We start from the raw sequence: 27740 nt of genomic DNA on the forward strand, positions 1-27740 counted from the left end.
CACCACAGAGAAGAGATCGGTGTCTCCTTCCTCTCACGAGGAATTGTAACTGCAGTGAGGTTCAACCTCAGTCTCCTCTTCTTGAGGCTGAACAGACCAAGCAACCTCAGCCACTCCTCATACAGCTTCTCCTCAAGATCCTTCATCATCTTTGTCAAGAAGAAGAGGGAATTTCTTGGCTGAAAACTGGAAGAATATTTGTCTTCAAACATAACTTCACAGTTAATTTAAAGCAAAACCAACTTACAGTGTCAAATACTCCTAGGACATGTCTTTGTTACTCAGCCTGGCTTCCACCTGCTCCTACTGACTTAAAGACACAAGACTTCTGTGGCAGGCACATTCTTCTCTCTTTCAGGATTTTTCATAGAGGAGCACAGAGGAAAGAAAGAGAAAACAATTTCTATTTCTGCTCCTTGTTTTTCCCATGTGGAATGTGTTTAGAGAATTGTTTACTTGGGGCAACTGCTTGATTAGATTCTGGTGAGGATTGTTTGAGCCTGATGGCCAATCCAATCCACCTGTGTCTGGACTCTGGTGAGAGGGTCACAAGTTGTGAGGGAGTTAGATATGGTAGAAAAAGTAGGTATGTAGTTTTGGTATCTCCTTTAAATAGCATATTAATGTATTATAGTATAGTTATAATAAAGAAATCATTCAGCCTTCTGAACTGGAGTCAGACATCATCGTTTCTTCCCACCAAGTTCACCTGCATTTACAATAGACTTCTGTACTTTTTCTTGGCATAGTCTTTATTTCATGTGTTTTGCTCTCACCCCTCTTTTTATTATTGATATCTTACAGAAAAAGGAAAGACAGACATACTACTACTTGTTGCCTAACATGGTCTCCTCCTATTGAATTAACTGTCTCAAGTACAGCTGGTTTATTTCACTTCAAGTTGAAATGAGCCTGATCAATATAAGTTAATAGTATCTGGACAATTATTGGGTGAAGGAAAATTAAAGCATAAAAAGCTTTTGTGCAAGTTCAGACCAGATAGGAAAACTAAGCTGCATGAAGTCACCTCAAATAAATTTTAAGTTAAAATGATCATTGAAGCAATACACCAAAAGGAAATGACTAGCATACTTATGACAACTGGAACAATTCAGGATCATGACAGTACTAAGGAAGACTTGGGTTTCACAGAGCAACCTGCTCTAGCTGATCCTGCTTTGAGCAGACAGGGTGGGAGTCAGTAACACTTCCCTCCACAACTATTCTATGATTCTTTGATCTTATCTTTAACTTCCAGTAAAGACCTTTGATCTGCAAAACTGATCAGCTTTAAAAGCTATATGAAACTTAACATCTTTAATTGAGACACTGGATTTTAAAATTAAGATGTTTGTATTTCTTAAATACCAATGCTTTTTATTTACATCTACCCTCCCTTTTTTTTTTTTTAAAAAAAAAAAAAAACCCACAAACAGAATTTTTACGGTTTGGAGTACATTGATATCAAGGGTCATCATCTTTTAGCTCCAGTTCAGACACTTCATACACCATCACCTGCAGTTCTGCAGGCAAAACTGACTTGCCTAACTTACAGCAAACAGTTTAATTAAGAACAATGAAATTATTGTTTGCTGAGCTTGTTGTAATTAATCAAATGAAATTTGTCTCAAATGCAAGAAATTTCACCAAAGAATAAAAAAGCATGGATATTTATGCTCTTAGAAAAGAAAATTTACTCTAATACATGGTACTCTTGCACATAATCTCTTTATCCCAAACACCACGGTCTCAATTCAGTGAATGCCATGCAACCAGAATTTTTAATCAACTCTTATTAGTGGCTGTCTTTGCCAGGAGCTGAAGAAGAACACAGCTTTCACTGAACTCTTCTAGGTACAATTTATTCTGCCACTTCATTTTGCAGGGAGCCTGATTTATTTGACATCAATAGTTTGTTGAGGTAATAAACCATGCAGCAATGATACCATGACTCAGAGCTCATTTGCTAACAGTCAACTTGCTTGGCAGCATGACAGGCAGAGTAATGTGCCTTGAAGAAGTGTCTGTATAGATGCCACAGAGATTACCAAATACAGAGCCCCAAAACACAACTTTATCAACTTGTTTTGATTGACTGATTGTGCTCAGCTTCACTTTGAGCACAAAGATTTAAAAAAAAAAAAAAAAAAAAATCTATATGCAAGCCAAAAAGCTACTCCATCCCAATAGATTTCTAACACACCCAGGCAATTTTACACTACTGCTTCCTTCTAAGACAGGGTTGTCCTCCACATGCTTACAGAAACCACACAGTGTAGGAAGTAAGGGAACCCTCTCCTTCAGGTAAACATCAATACTCAATGAAGTATAGCTACTTCCCATAACAGAAGTCCAAATTTTTTTTCTTACCTGAGTTTGCAAGAATGATAAAAGAGGTTTTATATGTCAATGGCACTATTTAAAAACCCTGCTCTTCTGAGAGCTCTGTTCTTTTGAGTAACATCAGCAATCAAGCATAAAATGAAATAAAACTTTTAAAAGGCAGTGGAGATTTAAGAAAAAGATTAATTTAGACCTTTCTCTCTGGAAATATAGGCATATAGTCACATTTTTTCCTAGTTGCATTAAGGCAGCATATGTCTTTTTTTGTACCAAACCAACTGATAAGGCTACAACAGTTTAAAAATGCCCATGAATTATCTTCTTCAGCCTCTCTACTGAAGTACCAACCTTTACAAATTGGCAAATACTAGATGATTCCTATCCTTCTTTCTTCCTATACCTCCGCAGGGACACACACACCACACCCCACCCCCCAAGATTAAGTGTATTCAATATTTATTTAGAAGTACAGCAAAAAAGTGATAGGCACTACAGGTAAGGAAGTTGCAGTTCTCTTTTCACTCCATTCCTGTCATTACAAAATGCATGCTCATTAAAGGCCTTTACATTTAAACATTCATATTTTAGGAAAGATAATATATCAAGTTATTTTTCAATTTATACATCCATTGTTTGAAGTCATGCATTGAGTTATACTCAGGCTCAGTCTGGAGTGTTACAGGGAGTTATCAAAGTGGATGAACTTGTAAAAGCTACTTAGAGCAAATACTTTTAGAAGAAATTCACAAGGATTACTAGGAAATTCCTACACAGCAGTTAACTTCAACAAGTGCTTATTTTTCAAGCAATTGAAGATAGATAATTTACAATCCATTTACATGGTGATTTTTGTAATCACCAAATCTCCAGCACACAGAAAATCACTGCCTGGTACTAGTCAGTGTTTCCATTCACAGTCTTCAGAATACAAGTTTGATTTCTAGGTAAGCCCCAGAAAAATCATGACATTCAGAATTATTAAACACCTGACTGACAAATTATGTGCCACAATATTCATGCCAATGGCATTAGTTTACTAAGATGATCAATACTGATTTGGCTCAAATCTGAGATTTTTTAGATAAAACAATCAAATCTCCTCCACACCTCCTTTGCTACATCTCCCATTGTTTGTCAACCCCACAGTAAGGAGTGAAGGCAAAGGAGAGCCTTTCCCTCAGTCCTGGCTCTAGCTTGGAGCATAAGGGAACTTATTGAAGCCTAACATTCCAAAATTCCAAGAAAGGTATGACCAGGAAGCCTCTTCACAGATACCAGACAGTTAAAACCAAAGTTTGTTTACTCAAGTTCAAATATCTCTTTCCATTAGCATGTTCAAACAGCTCACATACATGGGCATAGGAACAGTACAAAGAACTCTACATCCATGAAAACAAACAGAACCACAGAATAGCAGACATGAAAGGTAAAGTGCTTTGGAGAAGGCAAAAATTTATCTAAAACCTCTCCTTGCAGTAAGGAAGCTTGTACAACCAGTGCACAACAACTGAACTGATAGCATTTAAAATTTTAGTTGTCTCTTACTTGTTTAAGCAATTTTTTAGAGAGGCTGGAGACCCTGAGGAGCTATGTTAGCAGGTAGAGAAAACAGCAAGGAGAGCAATAATGTTTTTCCTATCTATACACTCAAGAAATCTGCAGGAGAGCCAGCAGGGCAGGGAAAAGAAACTTAGGTCAGTGAATAAATTTAGATAATAGATTAATATGCTTTCTACAAAACATAAGTGCTTTTCTCCAATACAAAATCCACTTGAATCCTTATTTACATCATATATAGGTATTTGAAGTTTGACTCCAAGGTTAAGATACTCACTGAACAATGCAGAAAACCTCTAAATAGGACTGCCAGCGAATGAGTCCCTCTCTACAATACAAAAAGTAAATCCCAAACCTGGGGCTATGCAGGTATACACAAGTACTATGATTAGTTGTACACACCCCCCCCACTAAAACATTGACATTCTCCAGTCCTGAGGCCAGCTGGTACCAGCTGCACTCTGCTGTACAGTACTTAACCTTCTATCTCCCCTGGGCTCCATGAGACACATCCATAGCCTAAAGACAAACACTTAGGTGGGGAGAGGAGTAATTCACATTGTTTTCTATTCAGAGTGCCAAACAGAAAGCTCTAAGTGGTATTTTACTGGCAGAAAATTAGGTGTACCTGGTGCATTATTTAGGTACAGACATAACCACTTCTGGAATACTCCAGCAGTGGAGGGAGCAACCTTTTGTAATCTTGCCTGTATCACCTACTAGAGGTGACTCCTGGAGCTTCCTACACAGCATCCACACATTGTCCACAATTTAAAGTAACAAATGACTCCTACATTTTCTTCCTCTTCCACTGAAAGAAGAGTTTTTTAGCTTTATCCAATGTCAGACTAATTCATATGGTGACAAAGCAATATAAGCTCTGTAATCAAATCTCAGTTTCCCCTCCCAGCTGTGCAGTAACAGCTGTGCATAACACAGCCAACATCTCAGCAGATCAGGCCATACAGTTAAACCAGCTGGTATGAATTAGGAGGACCAGGAATTAGTGATCCCTTGCCACAGTGCAGGAAATCAGCCTACCTGTCTCACGCTATTAGGAATGTAAACCACTGCTGGATTTCCATTTTTGAGAAGCCTGTGTACCTTGTTATGGTAAAGACCAAAGTGCTCCTGACTGGCACCTCCCTTTGCTGCATTTAACCACATTAACAATTTCTTTTAGAATATTAAGTAACATAAGTTCTAGCTTATACTGTTGAATGTCTAAAGAGAAATTTACATGAACAAGTTGCTTTACAACAACCAGTAATCAGGAAGCTGTTTGTCTATAAACCAGCTATCCAACCAATGAAGTTCTTTCACATCCATAGTAGTTTGAATACATGAGGCTTTGAAGAAAATCTTGAACATAAGAGCTTAATACGGGATATTTTAAAAGACAATAAAATTACATTCACTATCACAGGACAATTCAGCAGAGTATTCTAATAGTTAAGATCATGAACTAAGGCTGCCCTGGCTTTGTGTTTTCTGTGTAAAGCAATTTTCCTCTTTGATTTTTCTACCAGCATTTTTCTCACAGGCTCACATACTTCAGAAACCTATTCAAGCAAGGATTTTCAATTTTACTAAACATTTATGCAGAAATTAACACAGTGGGAATCTAATTTGTTTCTGATCTCTAGGCTACTGGAATAGAAAAACATATGCATACAGTAATAAATGTCTTCCCTGCTTTTAAGAAGGACTGAAAAAGAGAAACAAGTGTTTTTCTATATAGATTCAGACACTGATAATATAATCAAGCATTCAAACTTAAAATAATGCCACATTTGTTTCATAAACCTAAGACAGCATTCATATTGATATAAAAAAGAAAGGAATTATAAGGACTTAGTTCCTTGAGAAATTTCTCACACAAATTGTCTTCTGCTCAGACATCTTCCATCTACTAGCATTGGCTGTTTTCAAACTACATTTGTCATTTGTCAACACCCAGAAATACATAAGATTAAGCAATGATAAAAAAAATAAGAATATGTAAACACAAAATATGTCTCAGTGGGGTATTATTTTAATGAGCTTTAAATATTTCAAAAAGCTGGCAAGAATTCCCAAATAAGCCATCTTCTCACCTGAAAATAAAACCATGGTTAGAGAATTCAAATACTGAAATGTTATGATACAATTAGAATTATGGTATATATGCACAATTACAAAAAAACTCTCAACAGCAGCATTCTTTAAAGGCAAAATGAAATAAATTTTAGAATAGAAACTTACTTGTGCATATTTTCCACTCCTATTATGATCATGATATAATAGGAAATTCCACTTTGTATAACAAAATGTAAGGCATACCTAGGGGGGAAAAAGAAAATAAACCTTCATAGCATTTTCTTTAATGACAATCAACTGCATGCATTCATTGTGAAATTAAAGAGGTTCAAAGTTTAAAGCCATCACAGCTCCCAAAGAAAAACCCCCTTTTATTCTAATTGGGTTTCCTGCTACCTTTCTTTCTGCTGAGAACTTCTCCCGTTAGCATGGCACAGAGAGCAGTAATGAACAAAAACTAGACACCTAGCTAGAATGCTCCAGCTCGGTAGAGAACACTGCAAATGTTTCTTTTCCAATTCTTAACATACAAAGAATATGTCTTCTAATACTCCCATCTGGCATTATTTCCTGAGTAAATAACTGTAAACAACATGAAAGTTTTGTGGTTTAATTTCCATATTCATCATTCTACCTATTTACAGCAATAGATATTTTAGATAGGGCTAACAATTTCTTAGTACCCACAATATTGTAATATTTCCCACTCAATAGAAACAGTGACTGTGTCCAACCAGTCTCTTTGTCCCAGGTTGTCAGGAACTTTTAAATGGAAGGTGATGTTGGTCACAAAAAACACACACACCAAAAAAAAAAAAAAGCCCTACACATCAACAAGCCACAGATTTACTTCACAAAGGTACTCTAAACTCCTCGTTTGTTTTCCACAGTTTACCACCACAGCTATTCCAACACCTTTGCTTTGGGGGTTTGCTTTGTTCTTTGAAGGAATTATACTTCAGTAAGCTGTGCCAGTGAATGGAGAAAAGAGCTGATCTTCAGTAACATGATTTTTCTTTCATTCTGGTACCTTAAGTGCCTCAGTACCACATGTACATATGCTCAAGTGACACAACTCATCTAATTTGTAAATTTTTTTCCCATTAAAAAAAACAGCCTAAAAAGCAGCTATTATTTTGCTACAGTGATGCTGTTTACTTTCAATTTATCACCAACAATTTCCTATTTCCCCATCTCCTCTACTCACAAGGAAATTACTTCAAAGATTTTCAACAAGAAAACCAGTTCTATCCAACTAAAATTCTTCATCACACACATGAGAAACTGAGGCAAAACAAGTCACTTGGACATGAATTAACCTTGAAAAACCTTGACCTTTTACAGAAGAGCCAATCTCATGCTCCTATGCTTCACTCCTAATTAAGTCTCATTTAGGATAGGACTACGTAAAATTCAAGTGTGCATTTTAATGTAGTAATTGTCAATGTAAAAAGTATTTACTTGCTTTTCTTATCTGCCAAGTATTAGCAATATTGTATAGCAAAGACAGGCATTAGTAAAATGACAAAAACTTAAGAGGTTTGTTCTTATACAGAGAAAGGAGACTAAGGTATCAAAGCCTAAGAGAGTGTGGACTGACAAGGAGTACCATACCAGGATTACAGTCACTGAAAAAATTTCTTTCAGAGCTGTTAACAATAGCAATATGTTCCTTGATTCAAACATTCAAAGGTATATATTGAGATAATACAGAGAATAGTGATTTTTAACTAAATACAAAGGGTACATATTCTGGGCCTTTTATGCTATTAGTGCTTCTCTTCCTTTCCTCTATCACCATCACAAGTATTACAAAAGTGACTGAAAACTAACACACTTGAAGATGACAACATAACTACTTCAAAATGCCCTTAAAAGGGTGCAGATTACAAACTACTTCCCACATTTAAATTGGCATGATTTTATCTACAAGTTACTACATTTACTAGTAACACTGTATAATAGTAACAGTTTCTCTCTTGTTACATATGTGTCATGGATTGTGCTATGTCATTTCTTTATATGAAAAGTAATAGCACAATCCACGAGTCACTGAAGATATACCAGGGGCTTGTAACCTGCATGCATACTTGATTTCTTGAAAAGGAGTAACAAAAAAAAAAAAAACCAAAACCATCAAAATCCTGCTTGTATAACATGTGCTTAACAAAAAGAAAAAAGCACTGGCAGAAGTACCAATTTTTAAAGAATGTGTACTTTCAAGGTCTCAAATTATGTTTTCATCATTTTTAAGTAGTTTTTAGCTCCATAACTGCAAAATAGAAATTAATTGCTAATATAACAGATTCAAGTATGATCCAAAGCAAACTAGAATAATGTGGTTTCTACTACATCTTTTTTTTTTTCCAGGGCATATTGCCAGTGAGAAGTTTCCCACAAAATTTTATTTATGTCTGTTGGGAGTAGAGGTTGTTTCTTTCCAAAATCTCTCATACCCAAAATTCATATGTGAATATATTACTAGCCCTTTCTAATTACAAGTTACAATTAATGATTTCTGCTTCTCTAAAGCAATGGAAACAGAATGTGCTTCTAAGCTTACACAGCTCTCAAAAAAATCCTCACATAGTACCTCCTATTTCCCAAATCCTCCTCTTTGTCTGTGGTGCTATGACTGGAAGTCTTTGCAATCAGATTGTTCTCTCAAAGCAGAATACCATGGCCACATGTTTAAGATATGGACTGGCATACTAGAGTTTTATAGAAAATTAAATCATGCATGTAAATCTAAAGAATAAAGGCTACTGATTTCCTTTCCTAAAATTTAAAAACAATATATATCAATTAATGCTGGGAGATCTCCGCAACATGCCAACGTAGAGGCCAACACACTCTGCATGGGCACACACATGTGGAGCTTCCCACCTGCACAACAGCTTGATGACTTCCCCCTAGTTCAGTAATACTCTGTAACAGTCAGCATAAATAAGTCTTATACACTTGAAGCTAAGTAAGCACCTTGTTTACAATCCAATTAAATGAAACTGGCATTCACACCATCTTGGGAAGATGAGAGACATTTAGTAAGCTATTTTTTTGAAGAAAAACATTCACCAAACTAAATGCATACCCTTTTCTAAGTTTACTAACATTCTCTCTTGCTACATTATGAAAAGATCAAGATATGAAAACAGCAGTCACACAAAATATGTTTGAAAAGCAATCACATCTTCCCTCCAAATCATTAAGAAGAAAAAAAAAAAAAGCCATTAAACAGTCTGAAGTCAAAGCCAGCTCTTTTCCAGGTGTTTTACACTACTAGGAGTGTCACTAGATATACTTCACAGTTCCAGCAATTCTTCCTAAAAAAAAAGTCATATTATATTCAATATTCAGAAAAAGAGACCGAGTTATCTCATGCCATGAGTATTTACGGGGAATTATCTTAGTCACTGCATCTGTGCTGTGCCTCAAGAGAATGCTTCTCCAGCAAGTTTACAGGAAAAAAAAGCTGTAGAAGTTAAACAAACTGCACCTGCTTCATCATCCCAAAACCACAGGCAGCCAATTCGCAAACCAGTTCGCAAACAGATGATCTTTCAAAATTTATGCACCTCATCAGAATATTTAAGCTGAATTCTGTACATTTGCAGCAGCTAAGAACCCCAACAGAATTAGGCAATAATGTTTTTCATAACACAAAAATAAAAATTTACAAGTTCCTGAAAAATGAATTTAAGTGCAACTTACCATCCAAAACAAAAAAGTGCAAGATAAAGGCCCAAGAGTGTTGCAACAACATGTCTTATAAATGGGCTAGTTTTGCTTGAATGAAGGTATGTTCGAAACCAAATAGCTGCAAGCAAGGCAAACAGTTGGCACACTACAAAGTTGACCTGCATAAAAAAAAGAAAAGACAGAAGAACTCACACAAGTGTGCATTAAAAATTAACAGAAATATCTACACATTTTTAGCAATTTGCAGAAGCTGTAGCTTTGCAATGGTTTTCACCACAGCATGTCTAAGAACTTCTCCCATGAGAACCTCCCTGGCCAAAGCACAAACCAGCGCTCCCCTGAGCAGCTCAGAGGAAAAGATGCATCAAACACAAGGCACTATGTGCATAAAACAAGAAAAGAAAATTATGTCTTTTGCTGTAGATTTTCTGAATACCAAACCACTATCAACCATTAAATCACCTCTACTCTCCCAGTAATGTCAATTTCTGAGCTGTAGTTTTATTTGTTTTTTTAAGTGAGCAGGACTTGAAGTAATAGATCAGCTCCAAAAGTCACTGACAGATCACTTCAGTAGCCTGTGCAGAAGCAGGGCTCAATGAAGTGCATTTCAGTGCTATGTAATCAGATAAACAGCTTGGTTGCACACTGCATTTTCTTCTTGTACATTCAAGTAGGATACTTTCAGAAATTCTTCCTCCCTCCAGGCCATTTATTCTAGAAGATAGAAAATTTCTTGTATATTAAATATTTAAAGACATTAGGACACTGAAAGCAAAAGCAGAATTTAATAAAACTAAATCAGTGAGTAGAAAGAATTGTTCTGATTATGGCCTGAAAAAAACCATAACAGTAAGGGCAAAATAAAGAAAGAAATTCCTCAAATACAGCAACCACTACCAAAAGTAGTAGTTAAGCTACAAAAAAGCTGGATGAATTAGTTTATTTAGAAAGTAACATTTCTCAGCTCATAGATTTTATTTTTTACTCACATAGAAAACTGCCTAACAATTTTCCATGTCTAATAGTGGTATCCCAAGTCATCACAAGCAACAGCTTGGGAACCAGTGCTTCAGGTCCTAAGCACTTCAATAAAAGAAACTTGTACATCCTGCATGCTTCACTGGTCCTCTGCACAATGTGTTTTAGACTTTGATGGCACTTAGCTGAAATACATACTTAAATCTTAATACCACAGAGCAAAATGACAAGAATATTTTTATGTTCATGACAGCAAGCCTAATATTGATGTTTGCAGCAACACAGTGCACAATTGCAGTACCATAATTCAGCTTGTCCATTCCTTTATCACTTTTCAACCAAGTTTCAGGCCATAACAGGTAAAGGTCAGAGTACGCAAACATGGCCATTTTTAAAGTAGTAATTAAAACAACAACTACAGAACACTCATTCTTGTAACAACTGAACCACTCCAAAACCTGTAACACCAAGTTAAAACATTAAGTGCTAGCAGGGAAAGAGACTCGAAAGGCAGGGCTGTCCTTTTTATAATAGGCACAGTTTCCTAAATTTAATTGTCCCTTAAACTGTCACATACACTTTTCCATCCGTTCTCTTACTACCACATTTCTATTATGCTTTTAACAGTATTTGAAAAATCCTAAATAAATGAGGAGATATTCTTTCAGGGCATAACTTGACCTGTTTTCTTTATAAGCAATGATGCGAAAGAAATAAAGCAAAGTTTATTACTCAAGATGATTCTATGGATTTTGTGGAAAAGTTTCATACAAAACAGTCAAGTGAACCATTGAAAGGGAAACAAACTGATAATGTTTTAGAAAAAAGAGTAAGGAAAAAATTAAAACAAAAAATTATTATTAATTCAGTATCAACATTTGTATGAATACTTGTTACAGAAATTATACTATATAACCCACAAAGCATATTTCTGCCCAAAGAACTCACATGCTCAACGCCTAGAAGGGGAAGGAGACAGATAAGGTTGCACATTTAGATACCTAGTAAAGTTGAGTTAAAGAGACAGAGGGAAGAAATGAGCATGAATACCTGTCCTGAAATGGACACACAAGCTAGTTTTAACGTCTGAATTCCCAGACATTAGTGCTTTGACTGCAATATAGATAATTTACCAACTGGTATCACATGGTGTCCTTATTTTTCAGATTAGCACTAAAAGCAAGCTAGCAAGACCCAGGGAAAAAGAAAAGTCATCATCTGGCTCCTACTACTACCAAAAGGGTTGAAGTGCTTGACATTTCTGGCCTGTATCATCGACTCTATAGGAGGAGACACTTAACAAAACAAACCTCGAATCTCACAATTCAGGATGAGCATTCAAGTTTAGGAATGTGCAAAATCCTCACACAACACACAAAAAGCAAACCTGAGAAAGGATTCAGCAGTAGAGAGTGAAAAAGGGGTACCTTTCTTGGGCACTTGCTCTTTGTTTAGCTACTTACTCTAATGATCAAATCTGTATCTGAAAAACAGTATTCCATTAATTAAAAAAAAAAAACAAACAAAACCCCATTAAAAAAAAACCAAACCAGAACACCTTCCCCAAGAAGAATATTTTGAGAACACCAATAAAATGCAGGATAACATACCTTAAGATCAACCCCAAAAGCCAACTTCCACGGATGCGAATATATTATGTCACTTTTTCAAACACAAAACTAAGTGACCCAAGCAGCACAAATCTTTTCCAAAAGCCTTCCTCACAAATGAATCCAAAACTGCCAGTGGGTATTTTTCAAGTGTTCTTCCCAAAAAGGGCACAAACATATACAATACTTGGAAATCTAAGGCATCACCACAATAGTTACACACCACCACGCATTTCTACTCTATGCTTACCAATCGTATTCTTATCCTTGTCTCAGTGCACCAAAGTGCAGATTACAAAGCATCAAGAGTTCTGCAGAGCTTGTAACGCCCCAAAGCTTTAAATACATATTTGTAAAACCAAGCTATGAAGCAGTTAAGGTTTGAAAGCCATGCAACCTGAGTTTAACCTTTATACATACCTACTTCTGACTGTATTCTTTCTGCTGCTTTATTCTGTTTTCTTCAGTAGTATTTCTGATTCATTCAGCAAATGGACAATTGCCCAGTTTTTGCCCTCATCCTGTGACCCATTAAATGCTTACCATCTGCATTCTACACTGAATATAAAAACTTTACATTTTATGCAGCTCTGCCCATAACATGGTAAGACTATATACAACAAATGCAAACTTTGCAATAATTTCATAAGATCAGTATTCCTGTTCTAAAGGTAAATGAGGAAACACTACGAAAAAACATTATGAAAGCCCCAAGGGTAAAATAAATGCCCACTAACCTCGGTTGTTCTATTTCAGATTCTCAGTGCCTAGTTTTTCAGTCCATATTTTTAACAGAACTTTAACTGCAACTGTGCTTTGAAAATATAAATTCAGCTGTTATTCTGATTATCCAGAATGCCTATAAATCAGGCCCAAAGTATCTCAAAATGCAAGCAAAATTTAAAGTCATCACTACAATCTATTTTTTTCCCTATTTTTCTCCAGTTCACAAAAACCCTCTGGTTTACTAGTGATTTGCCTTCCAAATAAAGGAGCCCATATGGAAGAGTTCGTGAGCACTGCTGGGCAGTGTTAGAGTCACAGAGGTAATCATCATCTGACAGTGATTCTGACTTTCGAGCATCTGCTATCACCGGTTATATATTCACTTGGTAAATATCTTGAATACTTGACTACTTACATTTTAAAAGAAAACACAGAATTTCTACAACAAAAATCAAAACTTAGCTGTAGCTTTCAGTCCACAGCACTCACTTCTACCACTTGTACTCACTTCCACAGGGAAAGAAATTTCATCCCTAGCCAATACTACAGGAAGTAGAATGAGAAACAGACTCTGTGGGCTCCTAAATTCCAGTGCCTGCACTTCCAACTCCAGCAGTGAGAAAATTCATGCATCTCCACAGCGGCTTAGTTCAGATCAGAGGCAGCCCCTGAAGCCTCCCAGTTATCTGCACTTCATGTGCTTTGCAAGTTCTGTGCAATGGTGTCTGGATACACCATTTTCAGAAACCTGATTTTTTTTAAACTAAACTGAACTAGAATATCTGTTCCAAATGTAAGTGAACATTTAGCCCATGGACTAACCTAGGTAAAAGCAGTATTTCCCAAAATTAATTACTACAGCACCCATGTTGGATCCTCAAGGCCAACCACTTCATCCCACAGAAACACTTCTTTCTGTACTGCGCTATTTGGCTTAGTAAACAATGCCAAAATTTAATTTTCAGCCTTTTCCTAACTTGAATCTCTCATCTTAAACCATGCTAAGCAGTGTGGAATTGACAGACAGCTTCATTGTATCCACACAATGAGACAGATGAAGAACTTGCCTTCACATACACAGCTCGCCTTGAAAGGGTGACAAAAATTATCTGGCTGTCTAGGAGACAAAAGGAACAGACAGCAAATGAGCAGGAACAAGGGCAGAGCTGGACATCACCACCTTGAAAGCTTCTATGAAAACCAGGCACTCAGCCAAGCAGAGATTTTGTTGGCAAATGTTACATATACAAACTTCAACAATTGGGAATAGTATACTTGTGTACCTTTTGAAAGCTTATGTCAAGCTCTTATAATATTGTGAGTATGGGCAAAACAACTTTCTAAATACCATATGACTTGGTCAGATGTGAGCAGAACACCCACAAAGAACAAAGACAACACGTCCCCTAAAGCTGTACAATGCATGCTTCAAACATAATTTAAATATCCCTCCATGAGGTCATAAAACTTGTTCCAATAAGCAGCTTCAATTTTACAGAATATTAAAAAAACCTAACCAAGATCTATTTAAAGCTGAGTTGTCATGGGCGAAAAAAATATCTTGACTTAGAATGCCAAGTTTCACCCTGAGCAGTTACAATGTAGCACATGTATGAGAAAACATACAGAATTTTTTATTCCTCCTCATGTACAGGATATCAACAGCTTGGCCAATTAGAATAACACCTCAAAATCTTAGAGAGAGCAATGTGTAATGGAAAGTTATGTGCACATAAGAATAAAAACATGCAACTAGTTATTCAGAAATGGATGATGTGTGTGTTACACATACTAAGCTATTACAGATCCTGCTGTGTGTAGCCTAGCAGTTTCAAAATTAAATCCACTATTTTGGTTCAAAACTAGTCATACAACCACTGCAGTTCACAGGCACAACTCATGCCAAATGAAATAGTAAAACATGAACACAAATTCACAGTTTCAATATTTGGAGTAGCTACACAAAGTACAAATCCACTATATTGTTAACTGCATTAAGCTATCTACATAAGAAGTTCTCCATTTGCACAATCTATGCAAAGGTCAACAGAAAGTATGTAACTTTTAAGGACATTTATTTTAGTTTTTGAAAGAATGAAATTTAATTTATGCCATGCTTTTGTAAAAACAAAGTTATTGCTAAGGAAAAAATATTTAAGCAATCAATTCATAACATAAAGGAAAAAAAAAAAAGAAAAAGGTCACCGTCACAAGGACTTTCAGCATCAAGAGGAAATTCTAGGATAACACTGGATTTGAAGACCTGGAATTCTCCAACTTTACAACACAGCACTTTTAATAAATCGTTAAAGAAATTTAAGTCCACATTAAAATGAAATACAGAAGAAAAAATTATTTCTTCTACATAACTAACTTTAACACATGCTAATTTTATCTACTAATTCAGATTTTAGGCTAAACTTCCTCTTCATATCAGCTATATTTTAATATATTTTATTTATCAAAAGCCAATTGCTGCAGTCAAGGCCTCCAGACTCCTGCTACTTCACAGCACAGAAGGCATTTGCCTCATTCAGAAAAGCAGCCAAAGCAGAGAGGGAATTTTATTGATACAGATAATTCCTAACTGGATGGCACAAGTTAATCATACACACCCATACTGTGCAGCCTACTAATAATCCACTGAAAGGCAGCAACACGATGACACGAAGTTTTGCTTACCAGCTATAGCAAGGTACTGAGAGACACCCAAAGAACAACATTTACAACAAAGTACTTCACAAGAGAAACGGTGGTTTAGCAGGTGAAGCACCAAACATGACCCAGGAATGTTGCATTTTATTCTTCCTGCCAACAACCCACACAAACTCTTTGCAAGTTACCTTATCTTGGTGCATCTCTATTTTCTCATTTTTAACAAATTTTCTCTAAAAAGAAGAAAAAGAAGTATTCAAACCTTTAAAATGCAGTGAATGCCTGTGGCCTCAATACAACGCTTCAAATAAATTCAAGATGATGTGAGGGTTCTGTTTGGGGGTTTGTGTTTTTCTGTGGATTTTTGTCTGTTTGTTCTTTAGTGCATTTTTCCTAAGTTATTCCTGAAGAAAAATAAGAAGACACTTCTGTTTTTATTGCTGATGAATTAGGCTCTGAAGAAAGATTACCCAGATAGAAGCAGAAGCACTGAAGCCTACCTGATCATGCACAGAGCCTAAAATAACAAGTTTAAGATGCTCTACATACAACATTCAAGAACCTGTGGATACAGCAATTCTGCAGATAGAGATTTAGGAGTACCCCTCTTAGCCACACCATGGTACATTTTCCCCCTGGAATTCAGTTTTTCTGAGGTGTGAGATAACAGCATTTCTTGTCTCCCTCTATAGTAATTTTTGGCCCTCCATCCTACCACAGACAAAGTTCTTTCCTCTGCTTCCTCCTGTGCCTGACAGGGCCAATGAGCAAGGTACACTATGCAGCATGACTCTTCTCCAGCCTTTTGCTCTTCTTTTCAATATCTATGACATTTAGAGGAAAAATAGACTTTTTATGAAAAGAAATAGAATATGAACTACAAAACCACTTTAAAATGAGCTCCTGCAAGAGCTAGGAGATCAAGACAGAATAATGTACATACAGCTTACAAAGACCTTAAAACCACGGCTTTAATGTTTATTCTAAATCTGTAGGGCCACTTGAGCAGTAACGTTTTAAACACAAACCTCTTCACACATGATATTCGTTAACACATACTTGTCAAAAATTGCCAAACTTTACCACAATTAATGAAGCATCAGTTGTGCCTTGTTCCTTAAGCATTATTTTCTTGTTCCTGCTCCAAGTTAAGTCAAAACTATTTTCCTTTCCCACAAAAACAATGAGCTGAGGAATGAAAAACATCTACAAGAGTTCACAAAAAGTTGGTTATAACATACAAGGGAGTTAATGTTTCTCCACAGCAACCAGACAGCAGTATTGGTGGATATTCTTCTGTCCAATTTCTAACCTTTTTCAAGTATAAAAACAACTTGTACAATTGTCGAATAATTACTTAATGCCAGACAGCTAAGAACTGAAAGTGAGAATGACTTACTTGAAACCAATGTCAATTTTCCAACTACTGCCTCAAAGTTGCAGCACTAATATTAAAGGGGGGAAAAAAGGAAATTACATTTTCCACAGTAAAGCTGAAAAAAGCAATTCCATTACAAGGCTCAAAATCAAACCACTTGGTAATTTTCTTCAATTTATTGGGAAATGTCAGGAAGACGAGTTCAGAGATACTGCCATGGGTATTTGATAAAGTTGACAGATACTTCAGAGTAGTTAAAGAACCTTTCTTCTCTGAATGATAGGAAGAAACAAGATTTCTCTTTCAACTGAAAGCATCATAAATCTTGCAAAAATGCTTTCAAATGTATTTTATCAGTGTATTTTATTCAATTAATACTCTGCCTTACATGATGAAAATATAACTAATTAACACTCCTGCTTTGAAGTTTCAACCTTGCTTCGTGGGTGAAATGTGAAGAAATGGAGGATAAGCAGCAGTGATTATTTTGAAATCATACCATCATGGGAGATGTTTGTATTAAGGCACGATGTTCTTTGTAGCAGACTATACTACTGAAAATTCATACAACATCCAGTGTGAAGGGACCCTTATTCAGATGAAAACTCCAAGCACAGCCCTCTAATACCAGCCACTTCCTTGAAGTGCATGCTCTAACCATTTTTGCTAGTCAACATCACCGGCAAATGCTTTTTAATATTGGACACATACACTTCATCTTCCCATTAATTTATTGGCAGATGAAAAGAGTTAATGTAAGCTCCTAAACATTTTCTTTCCAAATTCATTTCAGTCCAAAACATTAAATCCAGTTGTGACATAGGTTAGTAATAGTATTTCTATTTCCAGTATTAACTCCCGGTTTCCAGTTTGCAATTCTTAAGTATGCTACAGAGAGCGAAGTACATCATGAATAACATGGAGGCAATAGTAATCTGGTTTGTGCAATAAATGAGCATCAAATCCAATAAGCTTTTTCAAAGAAGGCTTACTTAATCATTACTCAGAATTACTCTAAAATAAACTCTATGACTAAAGATGTAAAATGAAACACCAATATACATTTTATAGTGAAAACAACCAAAACAAATTCATTAAGGATAGGAAGATATTGGCTGAAGGGTGTTTTCTCTGATGGGCTCGTAAGAATGCACCATTATAGGTCATGAGCTGTCAAAAAAAGCTATTTATTCACAGGAATACCCACAATCTAGGATGCAAGTTTGATTAAAAGGTGAAATCAGACTAAGAATGCTGGCTTGGGTTTTTTGTTTGTGTGTTTTGTTTTCTTGTCTATTTAGAAACAATAAGGACCTAAACCACTTGCTTCTGTTAAGCAAAAACTGGTTTGGCCAGTTAAGGATTGTAGATATCAGACTACCAGGGAAAAAGAGTTTACAACATCAAAACACCACAGCCTGGCATTATGTTGGCAAAACACAGATCCAAACAAAGACCAACTCAGTTACTGTGATTTTAAAACCATGGGGTTTTATCACACATTCACAGTGTACATGCACATAATGAGATGAACTCAAAATCTCTACTCTTGTACACTGTAGCAGTACACTGATTACAAAATCAGCTGGAAAATAACACAATTTGAAGTATTAGAAAGCAGTCTTTATTACAGTGCTGGACACTTTCAGAGGATATCTTCTCTAATCAAATGAGTGAAACTTTACAACAGCATATTTATTCCATCATGATCATACATATTCATTACAGTGCACTTCCTAGCTAATACATAAACATCATTTTTCATAGATCTAATTTGCATGCATTTGTCTCCTATTGGAGGTGCTTTTATGGTCCTAGAGGGTTGTCTAAAGGGGTCTCCAGTGGTCATACTCCTTAAGTGCCTCAATATTAGAGATGACCTTTCCTTGAACTTTTTTTTGGGAATGAGCTGTTACTTCTTGAGATAGAACTTTGTCCAAAAATCCACTATATTCCTCATTATCTGTTTATCCAATAGTTCCAGCTATGTTCATCATCCTGTGTGCATACTTTTACATTCTTCTGTCCTTTTGTTGTTAGTTAATCTTTAAGCTCCATCTAGCAACTCCAGGGGAACTGAAAATTTCTATTCACTGTCCTCTATAAATACAGGGTATTCAAATGCGTATTTGAATGAAAAGTTTTTATTTGAAAGCCCAGAGAACCACTACAGTGTCTGAAATTTTTCAAAAACTTCACAAGCTACTTAGTTTCCTAGGCATTTAAAAATAAAGCAAAACAACCAACATCTGTGGAGGTATCTTTCTCAAATGCAACCAGAAACAGACATTTTATCAATTCAGATCTTACTTCACTACAATTATATTCTCCTAGGATGTGAGAAACTGAAATACATCTTAAAATAAGCAATAGACACCAAAAGTTAAGTCTCTTATCCATATAGCAAGCAAAATCTGGTAATTACAATAGTCATTTCATTTGACAAGTAGAACAAATATTCCCCATCTTTAAAATGTCAGCTTCTTAGCGCTCTCTGTGGGAAGGAAAAAAAAAAATAGGAGAGGGCTTCATTACACTCTGCCTTGAACGAATTACTATCCAACACAGTCTGTATTCCTCCATGTCCATTATCTTACTGCTTTCCCCAATTCAGGAATCATTCCCATGAGATCAGCCAAGCCTCATCTCCAAGCACCACAACAGCAGCCCTTTAAGTATCTGCAGTATGCAGCACGCCACACAAGCAATGCACAAAGATGTTACATCTTCTCAAATTAACCCCATTTTTAATAATTTTTAGTAACATTTAGAATTATACTTTTATATTAAAATATTTTACCTGTCCTCTTACATTCAATTCCATTACAGAAAATTATTTCCTAGTGTATTCTACAGGTAGACTGTCTACAAATCTCAGCCATCACTGAACTTCTAAAATTCTGCACATTTGTGATGACCTCAAATTCTTTCTAGCCTTTCCACCATGAAGAATAAAACCCAATTCACTTTAGGCCTTTGGTCCAATTTTTCAATGACATGTTTAGTCAATTGAACAATTGGGATTTTATATATGTGTGTATATATATATATGTGTGTATATATATATATATATATATGTGCATATATATATATATATATATGTAAAATTGAGAGAAAGCAGTAGAACCAAGAGCATTACTCAACCAAAAGGTCAGAAAGTTTAAGAATGTTCCATACAGGTGGCACTACAATATAGAATATACCACTGTAGTAATACAACCAGTATGCTCAAAAGCCACATTTCAGAATAAGCACACCTTCTGCAGCTTAGGTCACTTTAAATGGAAACAGAAGAAACACAAAATCCCAACTACAGAAAACTCAACACTATGGCCAAACCAAAATAGATTTTTCACCTCTGGATATATTAGTCTAGAATAAAAAATCAGGGCTATGGAAGTTTTCCTTTGCAGAAGATGGCTTAGCTACCAGAATGATCACTTAAAACTAATAGGCATAACAAGTATTTCTCTAAATTTCCAGACAAATTGAAATTCTCAAACAGATCTGTTCACTTAAGTGCTAAAAGACTAGCAATGTTGATTCAACAGATGTTGAATCTAAAATACTTCCAAAAGGAAAGAAGGAAAATTATATATCCATATTGAAGAGCTACATCAATTTCTTTGTAACAAAAATACTGTGAAGATGTACACATCAAGCAAGCAGGTTTTCACTTGGCTTCTCACTTTTCAGGAGAAAATAAAACTCCAGTCTAGACTCCCTAGTTCAAGAAGAACAAGGAAAAAAAAATGGGCACATGTTACCCAGGAAAAGTGCACATTAGTCAAAATAATAAATGTGAAGAAAGTATTCTGTAATCAAGTCTCCAAAGGATGTATCAGAGTGCTTCATTAAGTCAACACAAGAATGGGCAAACAGGAGTGAAAAAGTCAACAAATGTCAGGTCCACTGAACGATAAAGATGACTCATCTATTTCAGTTCTATTGCTTTTTCAGAACTCTTGCTTAAAGTCAGCACAGTACTCAAGAAAAGGCCCACAGAGAGAAAAGATCAACATAGCTGTGGTACAAGAGATTTGCAGCAGAAATCCTTCAGAAACAGAAAGCAACACAGTGGTAACCATGCACTCAGTAAAAATGGACTCTCTATCTTTCTCATGGCTTAATCTTTTTTGTTGATTGCTCTTTGAGCACCCCACTATTTCTTTTCAACATTCCAGAACTGCAGGATTTTATTGCAACTCCTGTACCCCATTTTGTATTCAGAAATGTGTTGTAGTGTCATATACAACCTCAACAACTTGCATAAGGTGTGAAAAGAATGAGACAAAACAATGAAGGTAACTATAAGCTATTCAGGTGAAGAGGATTTAGTTGAAAGGTTTACTGTAGAAACCTTAGATATAACTATATTTGAGTTTTTCCACTGCTTTACAAAAAACTGAAGGAAACAAATCCTATTAAAGCATGCAAGAGAACAAAATTCACTGCTGCTTCTGAAAATATTAAAGAGTTAGAGCAGATCAGTAATTTACATCCTCACAACAATATTCATGAACCTGAATAACATGGATTTATTTTCTTCTTGTGCTAAATCTATCACTTCATAAATGGCCCATCTTTTCTAATACTATAACCCAGTGTTTGCTTTCTTCTCCAACTCTGTTCATGACAGATTTCACCTCTTCCTTCAAGACAGGCACTTTCTCTTGTCAATTTTTCCTCTTATCCCAACCATTTCATCCTTCTCTATGTATTTTTCCTTTCAGAGTTAAGTCTTTACTTATTGTTTGTTGAGTAAGTCAACACCAAATCACTAACAGTAAAACCTGGGAAAGGTGTCACCGTACAGGACCCTCCTGATGATACATTCCCTCCCTTCCAAGAGCTCAAAAGGAGGTTAAGAAACTACTAAAAACTTGGCTAGCAAATCCAAACAATTCAAAACATCACTGAGAACGGCACATACAGAATGAAGAACAGAACTTTATTTCCATCTTTTTTTTCACCCACTACAATCTCTATCTATCATCATAGAAGATCATGCTTTGCCATCCACCCTTCATTCTCCTGACTGTTGCTAGCAGCACATAAGGAAAAGTACAGGGCAAAGTAGGGGCACAATTTGTTTATCCTACTACTCCCTTGCCTTCAGTGTTTGCATTTTACACACCCATGAATGATAATTTTACTCACAGCTGCTACTTATAGATTTCCTGGGTCTTATCTGAAAAATCAGCAACAAACTGCTAAGGTTCCACAACCAGACCCTTAGACAAGGGTCTAAGAATCAATGTTGAAAGAAGGAAATCTGGAATACTCTTCACTTCATTCATTTTTCTAGTTTGATAATGCTTCAGTCAAATGTTAGGCCATCTAAATTCTGGACAGTTATACAGGACAAGTATTTTGATATCCATTCCATGTTTAGACAAAAAGGTTTTTATCAGACTAAAACATTTCAGCCCTCAGGAGGCTACTTTATGCTGCCTTGGCAGAAAACAAGGGATGATAAGACACTACTAATGCTCAAAATTTTATGAAATAACAGATCTAACTAGAAGACATACTCAGATGTACCCTGCAGGAAAATAAGACACATAATGCTTCTCAGCAAAATTCCCTACTCTGCCTACAAGCCTTGCCTTTTCCCAAACTAAAGCTGTGCTCACCTCCAAAGCATCAAAAAAAGAAAAAACCCGCTAAATAGCTTTCTTGCGTCGTATGCATGTAAGAAATAAATATTTCATAGATATATACAAGGAAAAAAAATTTCCTGCCCACTCTCCTTGAGGGCTTAAAGGTGAAACACAGGCTTAACATACATCAGTGCTTTTATGTAGAACCCAGTGTGTTAAGGGCATGAGGAAAGCAACTTGGATAACTCTCTGCACAAAGAAGTGCATGCAGAAAATTATGCAAAGGTACAGCAAGCTGGCTTAGAATCACTAAATGAATGAAGTTTGCGTGGTTTATGCAATTCATGTTCAGGAAGACTTGGATTTTTATGTCTATTCTTAATAAAAAAGTCAGTTTAGATTCTTTGGAGATTGATGGCACTCACATAGAAAATTGTATTTATTCTACCCAAATGAGCAAACTTAACCAAATAAAAGCTAAAACCAGAGTGGAAAAAAAAAAAAAAAAAAAAAAAAAAAACAAAAACACAAGAAAAGTGTGGAAATAGCACAGAACTTTTTTTTTTTTCTGTTGAAAAAACACTCCTAATTTTACATCCTGGAGTTTAATTCAAGTGCATTATCATAAGCATGACACTTTATTCTGTCTACATATCCTCATACATCTATACTGCTAGTAGTTGGGGCCACATTGTTCCTTTTCTTATCTAGAAGATAATCACTGAAGTTCAGACCACTTTTCAGGATCTCAAGATCAATCTTTTAGACAGCTCATATAAAAAGTTGATGTTCACTTATTGTCATAGTCAGTCTCCTATCTCCTCTGCTCAACTATTCCTCTACTGCAAATTATTAATTTCTACAACAAATTAAGGGCAGAAATAACCCCTACAATTTCTGTACATTTTTAATAAAAATTTTTGCTCCCTCTGGTGGAAGCAGTGAAAGCAATGATTATTCTCTGTATTCCCCTAACCCCACAGTGACCAAAAAGCCAAAGAGAAAGCTTTGCTCTCCTAGAATCACTGTCAAAGCAAATTTAAATCTTTCCAATTTAATGACAAGTAAGCTGACACATCAAGATAAGTCATTTGTCAACAGAAAATCAGCAAGTAGTAACAGAATTGGAAACAGACCGAAGTCCAACATATTTGTCAGGCTTCACCTTAGAGAAAGAATAAAGAAGCAGTGGCATAAATATTACATGAGAACAGACAGGAAAAATACAAAGTTAGGTGACAGATGTAACTACAATAAAATAATTCAAGTTGCAACCTCAATGCATTATGCTACATGTGATACTCTAGCAGCCAAGATTTTATAGTAAACCTTCCCATAATTCTCTTGGGAAGTAGTCCAAGTTGGGAAGGACATGACCACCTTTATTCCTTCTGTCCCCTGAGAAGACACAAGGAATACGAGGTACATTAATATTTATTCACTCATTCATTAACTTTAAGGACCTAATGTGCCACAGCTGTTGACAGAATGCATCCTTTCCTCAGCAGCCAATTTGCATTCTCCAATATGTGAAAAGAAACCATTTTTATGAGGCTTTTCATCCCAAGCAGTGATTTATATTTTTCCTACTACAAAATACAGAAGAAAGGTAAGTTTGCTCGAGGTTTTTGCTGACACTGAGCATCTTCCCTTTCATCAAATGACTGGAAATAGCAGAAAAACTGGCCCAAGAATCTTATAAAGAACACATTAACTTTTCCAAGTAGCCTTTTAGGTTAATTTGGTGCAAGACAAAATGAGAGCCAAAGGAAAGGTTAACACAGGTATCTGGGGATACACACAGGAGCACAAAACAAGTTCTTCTCCCTTCCTTTAGCTACCTAGTACTCTAGTTCCAAGAAAAAATGTCTAGCAAATGGTTAAACCAACAAAGATTTTTTTTTTGCAACACAGCTGGGCACATAGACTGCTGTGTCAAATGGCTCTGATGGAGTTCACCCTTCATATTGCACTGATGTCCAACTAGCACATAACCAACACCATTCTCAAATCTCTGCCTCTAGTTCTGCCAAGCACTAAGTAAAAAAGTAATCAATTTCTCTCACACAGAGATGTGGATCTGATTGATTAATCTTAAAGATAGCAATTTCACCTTGAACTTAAATTTCAACTTCCATGCACTGCCAAATAGGGAAGGTTCTCCATTCATTTGTTCGAACACCAGAGAGTAAGGCAACATAGACACATGCTACCTCAGTTTGTCTTCAAGAGTTATATGCCTTAGCAGGATAATTAGGTAGCAATAGCTTAAACCTAAAGCACAATTTAAGCAACATCTTGGATAAAGATTACTATCTATTTCTGGTCAAGACTGAAACTGAGTGGAGAAAAAACCCCCTACTGATGTCCAGCAGTTCTGAGTGCTGGTATTATACAAGAGTGCCTATTTCAAGCAGCTGCTATATTGGTATGACTGTAGTCATAGTACAGATTTGGAGCAAGTAGTAGAAACAATGTACTAAACAAATAACCTTCATTCTTCTAAAATTTTTCAAAGCAGTGCTACATTTTTATTCTGAATATGCTTATAGTATCACCAAATGTCACACATAATCTCTGAGCAAACGCACCAAAGAGTATCAGAACTTTCTTTTTCTACCCTGACCTCATTATCTCCTTCACTCCCTTTGATTTGATTACACTGAACACAATTCACATTCTTTCTGTATTACAAACTTACTATCAAGATAGAATCTTAAGCTGACATTGCAAAAAACTTTCCTTTTTTAAATCAGGTTTTTTTATAGATATGTTCTCCTTAGTCCAGCAAAATTTTGAAGCTCTTCCATTCATACTCCTCACAATCATTGCTCTTCATACAGAACTGGACCTATATTATGTACAGTCCACTGATGTCCAAAAACAACATATGTCCGACTTCCAGCTGCTTATAACAAACCTTCTAAATTACATGCCTAGCCACCCTCCAATGTGATTACTCCCAAAAGCTCCAACAGAGCTCAAAGTGTACTACTTTATAAAAACTTATCGGCCCTAGAGGAGCATCTGTTGCAAAACATTCAATACAGGGAAGTTTTCCAGGCTTTGATATAAAGTAACTCCATTATCATCAAAATGTTGTACCCACAGTATTAAGAAAATTTTGGCAGTAGTCACACCCTGTCATAAACAATTAAATTTATGACTACTATTAGGAGTATAAAATTAAACACCGCCAACATGCCATAAAAAGATGGTCAAATCTGACATGTTTTACAGCATCCAATAGAAGCTGCACATTTTATGGAAATAACCACATGGCACCTGGCAAGAGCAGTTTATCACCTGCAGGTGTGAGGCACCAAGCCACAGACTGCCATTGATCCCAGCCACAGGTATCATTGCAAGGGGTGCACAGTATCTATTCCATCCCAGCAAGATCAATTTCAACTTGCCTATTTCATCGGTTTTCTAGATGGCACTTTTTTGTGTATATCCTTAACCATCCTTCCATTCAAACAAGTGGCTGGGGAACCCGGGAAGAAAAAAGAACGTGTAACTCAGTAACTTCCAAAATACTTTTACTAGGCATGCTCCTTCCTCCGTGTCTCATTTCCAGTTACTTCTCTCACTTATCAGGTGCATTTTGTAAAAACAAGCCATCAAAGTCCCCCTCTACTGAAGCACAGACTGTTTTCTTGGATGCATTTCACTTAGAGATATATGAATGAAGCATTAAAAAAAAAAAATTCCTAGCATGAAAATCCTTAGAGCTACAAAATTTATATGACAATTACTTTTCTTAAGTATGCCTAAATACATAAATATTCTGTAGATTGGAGGTCTAGACCACTTCCCCCTTAAACAAACATTCTGGTCCAGCTTCAGTGATTAAACTCGGCAAACCTCAGTTTCCTAATCTTATTTTATAATCTTCTGATATTCCATGAAGATACCAGGATTAACAGCCTTCAGGAATTTTTATACCACTTGGACAATAGATACCACAGAAACGCTCTGCCTACAAAGCACATACGAATTCCCAGCAGCATTGTGTGCGGCGCACATTATTTAACACCGCATGTAAACCCCCCTGGCAGGCGCATCCAGGCACAGCGCGCTGCTTTGCATTTGCAATTATAACCCAACCTTTGCATCCCTTGCACTGACACCGGCCCCGTTCCCAGCTGCGGCTGCACATCTGGCCGACTGACGATGCCAACAAGTTGGGGCGAGGCCGGGCCGGGCCGGACAGGGCTGGGTGCGGGCGGGATGCTGGACCCGCCGGGGCGGGCGCACCTGCCCGCGGAGCGCGGCCGCCGCCCCGGCGCCCCCCGCCCGCGGGTGCGGAGAGGAACGGCGGCCATCCCCGCCGCGGGCGCTGCCCGCTCCGCCCCGGCCCCTCGGGGGATGGAGGGGCCGCGGGGCCCGGGCGGGGCAGGACGGCGCGGAGCGGGGCCGCGGTGCGGTCCCTCCCCGGCGAGCCCGCGGGAGCGGCGGCGGGGCGGGCGCCTCCCCATCCTCACCTGGTCGACGGGCAGGCGCACGGCGTTGCTGAGGGGCTGCAGCAGCGTGGAGCCCGTGGTGCTGGTGGCCATGGCGAGGCCGGGCAGCCGCTCCCCGCCCCGGCTCCCGCGGCGGCGGCAACAACAGCGGCGCGAGCGGCCCCAGCCCCGCACGGCGCCGTGACAACAAGGGGCGGGCGCGGTCCCGCCGGTGACTGACAGCGCCGGCGACCAATCGCTGCGCGCCGCCGCCGCGGAGTGACGGGCGGGCTCGCCCAATCCCCGCCCCCGGCCGGCTGGGCGGGACGGGGCGGCGCCGCGGCGGCCGCTCCGCGCTGGGGGTGGGTGGGAGCTGCGCGCACCGCGCAGGTACCGCGCAGGGCCCGGTGCTGGCTCAGCCGCTCCCAACCTGCGCTAGGGGACATCCTGCTGGGACGTTCTTCGCAGGAAGAGCTTTTAGACGTTGGAACGGGCTGCCCAAGGCGGTGGTGGAGTCACCGAGCCTGGAGGTCTTTAAGGAAAGACCACTCAGTGCTGGTCTAGTTGACATAGTTCGCTCGTAGGCTGGACTCCATGATCTTGGAGTCTTTTCCTACTTGGTTCTGTGATGCTGAGGTGCTTGGGGTGGGTGATGGGTGCCGGC

General features: G+C 37.5%; 1 protein-coding gene across 2 annotated transcripts in view; it reads right to left on the reverse strand.

Annotated features, from left to right (window-relative positions):
• Nucleotides 1-27295, reverse strand: part of MBOAT2 (membrane bound glycerophospholipid O-acyltransferase 2) — a 92048-nt gene extending 64753 nt beyond the window's left edge. Inside the window, exons 1-3 of one of the 2 annotated variants that reach the window (XM_021525441.2) lie at nucleotides 27119-27295; nucleotides 9691-9836; nucleotides 6145-6222 (exon numbers count right to left, since the gene is read on the reverse strand). In XM_021525441.2, coding sequence (XP_021381116.1) covers nucleotides 6145-6222; nucleotides 9691-9836; nucleotides 27119-27190 — 296 coding nt within the window. In that variant the 5' untranslated portion in view covers nucleotides 27191-27295. The remainder of the gene's footprint in view (nucleotides 1-6144; nucleotides 6223-9690; nucleotides 9837-27118) is intronic. The other variant, XM_077782417.1, reaches the window with a different exon arrangement.
• Nucleotides 27296-27740: the final 445 nt, after the last annotated feature.

Source organism: Lonchura striata, chromosome 3 (genome assembly GCF_046129695.1).
Source record: "Lonchura striata isolate bLonStr1 chromosome 3, bLonStr1.mat, whole genome shotgun sequence".
Classification (NCBI taxonomy): Eukaryota; Metazoa; Chordata; class Aves; order Passeriformes; family Estrildidae; genus Lonchura; species Lonchura striata.